The 6000-nt window shown below is 41.3% G+C and overlaps 1 protein-coding gene across 1 annotated transcript in view; it reads right to left on the reverse strand.

The window, feature by feature from the left end:
- The window catches only part of LOC133629694 (partitioning defective 3 homolog), a 799726-nt gene that overhangs the window by 367947 nt on the left and 425779 nt on the right, over positions 1–6000 (reverse strand). The window contains exon 15 of the mRNA XM_062020594.1: positions 5435–5579. Within this exon, the coding sequence (XP_061876578.1) occupies positions 5435–5579 (145 nt within the window). The remainder of the gene's footprint in view (positions 1–5434; positions 5580–6000) is intronic.

A 6000-nucleotide genomic window follows, 5' to 3' on the forward strand; every position in this document is an offset into this window, starting at 1 on the left:
GACTATAGCCTAAAATGTTTTTTAACATAATTGTTCCTTCTGTGTCATTGTAGTCATCCAGTATCCAGTCCAGTGCCATCTAGTGTATGCTAGTCCTAACAACAGTGTTTTGCAGAAGCTCCACCTGAAAATTGGTCCCAGCATCAGCAAGGAAGAAGACATGTGATTGGTTCCCCAGTAATTGGATCCAATTCCCAGTTGTGAACTCTGAGTGTGTGTGTATGTATAAATTGACACTGAAATTGTATGTACTCTTAAACGCTCTGACGAAGGCCACGTGCCGAAACGCGTAAGCGTTCCTCTTTTTTGATGTGAGCAATAAATCAAGTGAAATGTGAGTATTTTGTCCTACTAGTCTTAATTTTGGGATGTGCTACCTTTTCAAACATTTTTGAAACATTTACTGGATTACTTTTTTTTTGGGTTTGGCACTCCATCTTGAATCACATTGAGAAGCGCAATCTCCTTTTTGAACAAGTAGTATTATGTGTGTATAAGGTAAGACATATTATCTGGCGTTTTGTTTCACAATATTATGCAAAAAAACTTGTCTTACCTTCTGGTACCTGCTGATCTGTATTTGGGATCTGCATAAATCCTGAAAAACTTGCGCATGTCCGCCTTTGTAGTCCGTAGTCGATAAGCTTCTTCGTTTTCTCTATCTTCTTGTTATGTGACATTCATCCTCCACTGTTGCCATTTCTAATATAAAGTAGTGTAAAGTTCTTACTTTTATCTGTCAGTAAACTCGCCATGAAAGCAATAAAACATACCGGTGTAGTGAGTTTACATTATTCACCCAAGGAACTTTAGTTATTAGAGAGTTCCAGTCGGACGGTTTTTCACGGGACACATTTACGGTGTTGTTGTTTCCGGATGAGGAGATGCTGCTCCGTTATTGTCTGAATGTCATTAAAACAGTTAGCGCCATCTTTTGACACTTCTTCCACTCCCGTCCTTGCACGCTACACCGCTACAACAAAGATGACGGGGAGAAGACGGTGCCGAAGGTGAGCCACGTAAATAAGACCACCCACAAAACTGAAGAAAGTGACTTGAAGATGATGTGTAAAACATAATCTATGCAACCTTTTGAGCAAAGAACCACCATTACATGTTATGTAGACCACAAGGAAGTCTTTTACATTTAAAAAAAAAAAAAAATAATATGACTCTTTAATGCGCCCTATTATCCGATGCGCCTTATATATGAAAAATGATCAACAATAGACCATTCATCTGCATTGCGCCTTATATAATCCGGTGTGCCCTATGATTTGGAAAATACGGTAGATACAATGTCTTTACTAAAGTGACGCCGGACGGTATCAAAGAAAACATTTGTGTGTAGTTTTTTTCCAGCGCCTAAGCGTTGGCCAGGTCTGAAAATAAATTAAATCATCTCCCGGAATCCTCTGCTAAACTCCAATGTGGGGGTGTGGAACACGGTAAGAAGGAAATGACGTTTGTTCATAGTTGATGAGAGGAATTGTTTTTTTTGGAAATTTCTTGAAAAGTTTCATCAAAATCTACCCATAACTATTTGGGTTATGTTGCTAACAAACAGACAAACAAACTCTGGTGAAAACATGACCTCTTTGGCGGAGCTGAGGCATGAAAGTCGAGGTTTCCAGAGCCAGCGGGACACAGTGCAGAAAACTGAAAACTCTTTGACAAATCCAATTTGTTATTCTTACAGCCAGACCTGTGTGTTGACTTCCGTACCTGACGGTTTTGGCTACAACTGTTGCCTTGACAACCTCTGAGGAAGTCAACAGTTGTAGGTAAAGAAGTCAACAGTTGTGGGTACAGAAGTCAATAGTTGTAGGTACAGAAGTCAACAGTTGTAGGTGTAGGTACAAAAGTCAACAGTTGTAGATACAGAAGTCAACAGTTGTAGGTACAGAAGTCAACAGTTGTAGGTGTAGGAACAAAAGTCAACAGTTGTAGGTGTAGGTACAGAAGTCAACAGTTGTAGGTACAGAAGTCAACAGTTGTAGGTACAAAAGTCAACAGTTGTAGGTACAGAAGTCAACAGTTGTAGGTGTAGGTACAAAAGTCAAATGTTGTAGGTACAGAAGTCAACAGTTGTAGGTACATAAGTCAACAGTTGTAAGTGTAGGTACATAAGTCAACAGTTGTAGGTACAGACGTCAACAGTTGTAGGTACAGAAGTCAACAGTTGTAGGTACAGAAGTCAACAGTTGTAGGTGTAGGTACATAAGTCAACAGTTGTAGGTATAGATGTCAACAGTTGTAGGTACAGATGTCAACAGTTGTAGGTACAGAAGTCAACAGTTGTAGGTACAGAAGTCAACAGTTGTAGGTGTAGGTACAGAAGTCAACAGTTGTTGGTACAGAAGTCAACAGTTGTAGGTGTAGGTACAAAAGTCAACAGTTGTAGATACAGAAGTCAACAGTTGTAGGTACAGAAGTCAACAGTTGTAGGTACAGAAGTCAACAGTTGTAGGTACAGAAGTCAACAGTTGTAGGTGTAGGTACATAAGTCAACAGTTGTAGGTATAGATGTCAACAGTTGTAGGTACAGAAGTCAACAGTTGTAGGTACAAAAGTCAACAGTTGTAGGTACAGAAGTCAACAGTTGTAGGTGTAGGTACATAAGTCAACAGTTGTAGGTACAGAAGTCAACAGTTGTAGGTACAAAAGTCAACAGTTGTAGGTACAGAAGTCAACAGTTGTAGGTGTAGATACATAAGTCAACAGTTGTAGGTACAGAAGTCAACAGTTGTAGGTACAGAAGTCAACAGTTGTAGGTACAGAAGTCAACAGTTGTAGGTGTAGATACATAAGTCAACAGTTGTAGGTACATAAGTCAACAGTTGTAGGTACAGAAGTCAACAGTTGTAGGTGTAGGTACATAAGTCAACAGTTGTAGGTACAGAAGTCAACAGTTGTAGGTACATACGTCAACAGTTGTAGGCACAGAAGTCAACAGTTGTAGGTACAGAAGTCAACAGTTGTAGGTACAGACGTCAACAGTTGTAGGTACAGAAGTCTACAGTTGTAGGTACATAAGTCAACAGTTGTAGGTATAGATGTCAACAGTTGTAGGTACAGAAGTCAACAGTTGTAGGTACAGAAGTCAACAGTTGTAGGCACAGAAGTCAACAGTTGTAGGTACAGAAGTCAACAGTTGTAGGTACAGAAGTCAACAGTTGTAGGTACAGAAGTCAACACACAGGTCACAGGTATAAGAATAACAAATTGCATAATTTTCTAAAGACCTAATGAACCTCTTTGGATTATCTGATGAATCCTCAACCCGTCCAATCTTTGTGTCCACCACTTGTTTCTCTGGATGTCGCGTGGCGGCAGGCAAGGTTGACACCGTTATGGCCGAACTATTGTGAGCGTGTGCACAGAACAATGGCGGAAAGGTGAAGATCTGCTGAGGAGCGTCACTGGGTGGGATCAGGTGGAAATCAGATGAACAAACTACAGCGAGCAATTTGAAAACAGACAAATAAAACCTTAATGTTCTCACACCAAGGTTATGTGAATGTGAACTGTCCAGTGGGTGATACATTTTCTAACCATTATCCCGTGCAACCACACCCTCCACCACCTCGGATTGTGTGTTCAAGGCCCGTCGATAGTGAGATGACAGCAGTGACTGGCGGAGGATTGAATTGCCAATTCCAATGCGCCCGTCGAGCCGATATGTCGGTCGGCTGATGTCAGCCGGGTAGATTGAGAATTGGCTTGAGTGAGAGCAGTCGGGGGTGGAGTGAACGCATGGGAGATTAGGGATGACGTTAATCCCTGAGGGGTTTGAACAGTGAGACGTGGTGTGTACCTCGGAACGCGGGGCAATGAGAGCGAAGATGAGGATGTAAGAAGCGTATTGGTCGGGGGGGGATTTAACGGAAAGCAGGCAGAGAGATGCGTCTTAGAAGAGGCTGGAATTGATCGAGGCACTTCAGAGTGCAGGCAACAGATGAATATTACTCCCGTATTTTCCGGACCATAGGGTGCACCGTTTACCATGAATTGATTAACGTGGACCCCGACTTAAACAAGTTGAAAACTTATTCGGGTGTTACCATTCAGTGGTTAATTGTACGGAATATGTACTGTACTGTGCAATCTACTAATACAAGTTTCAATCAATCAATCAAAAACCGGATTATAAGGCGCACTGCCGATAAATGGTCTATTTCTGATCTTTTTTCATATATAAGGCGCATCGGATTATAGGGCGCATTAAAGGAGTCATATTATTATATTCTTTTTCTAAATGTAAAAGACTTCCTTGTGGTCTACATAACATGTAATGGTAGTTCTTTGGTCAAAATGTTGCACAAATGATGTTTTACAGACCATCTTCAAGCCGCTTTCTGACAGTCGCTTCAGGATGCACCGTTTTGTGGGCGGTCTTATTTACGTGCCTCCACTTGGACAGCGTCTTCTCCCCGTCATCTTTGTTGTAGCGGTGTAGCGGGCAAGGACGGGAGTGGAAGAAGTGTCAAAAGATGGAGCTAACTTGTTTTAATGACATTCAGACTTGACTTCAATCAATAACGGAGCAGCAACGTCTCATCCGGAAACAACAACCGGGAAAAAAACGTCCGACCGGAACTCTCTAATAACTAAAGTTCCTTGGGTGAATAATGTAAACTCACTTCACCGGTATGTTTTACCGCTTTCATGGCGAGTTTACTGACAGATATAAGTACGAACTTTAGACTACTTTATATTAGAAATGACAAAAGTGGAGAAAGAATGTCCCATAACAAGAAGATAGAGAACAAGAAGAAGCTTATCGACTACGGCATTGACACGGACTACAAAGGCGGAGGCGCGCAATTTTTCAGGATTTATGCAGATCCCAAATACAGATCAGCAGGTACCAGAAGGTAAGAAAAGTTGCTTTTGCATAATACTGCGAAACAAAACGCCAGATAATATGTCTTACCTTATACACACACCATAATAATTCTCCTATGTTGAAGCACAGTACAATCCATCAAGCGGTGTGGCTTCATAGCTTACCAAAGTCCTACTAAAAAAATGTGATAGATTTTTGAGCGCCGTGTGTAATGTTCTATATTTTCAATGGAACATATAAAATGTTGGTGTTGTTTACTTGAGTCATATCGCCATCATAGTTCAGTCTACACGTATCTCTTATCTGTGACTGCCATCTACTGGTCACACTTATCATTTCACCATGTACCAAATAAAATTGCTTCGGGGTCGGTAAGCAAAACCAATATTATTCCGTACATTAGGCGCACCGGGTTATAAGGCACTCTGTCGATTTTTGAGAACAAAAAAATATTTTAAGTGTGCCTTACAGTCCGGAAAATAGGGTAATATCATATTGGAGGAAACTGATTTAGTCGTTTGTTTCAGCAGAGAGAAAAAGCAAAGAGAGACAGGAAAATAGGTGGTCGAGATGACCGTGACTTACCAATGCGGCCAACTGACTTTGGTAACGGTGTGGAGATATTGTTGAAGACCTCGATGGTTTCATACAGGGAGTGAGAGATGCGGCGCTCATGGTTATCCGGAAGGCTGCCAAGGTGGTCCGACATAGGAGGGCTGCCAGGGAGCTCCTACATAGAACAGGAAGGGAGAGTATGAAGCTTAGATATCAGTACTATTCCATTGTACAGCATTTTAGAGGGTGCCTCGAATGCAGTGGCACTTCATTCATGGTTCTGGACCTAAAAATGATGTCTAAGGTAACAATGTGCCCCCTAAATAGACACAGTAGTGATTTTAGGGCGGGTGTTTCATTTTGGAACACACACTAGCCTCCTGATGTCACCTACAGAGGACTGAAGGTATTTTCATATTGTGATTGGTCACATCTAGTCTTAGACTTAGATTGGTCAGATCTAGTCTTAGACTTAGATTGGTTTGATTTAGTCTTGGACTTAGCTTGGTCACATCTAGTCTTAGACTTAGATTGGTCAGATCTAGTCTTAGACTTAGATTGGTCTGATTTAGTCTTGGACTTAGATTGGTCACATC

Source organism: Entelurus aequoreus, linkage group LG15, assembly GCF_033978785.1.
Source record: "Entelurus aequoreus isolate RoL-2023_Sb linkage group LG15, RoL_Eaeq_v1.1, whole genome shotgun sequence".
NCBI lineage: Eukaryota > Metazoa > Chordata > Actinopteri > Syngnathiformes > Syngnathidae > Entelurus > Entelurus aequoreus.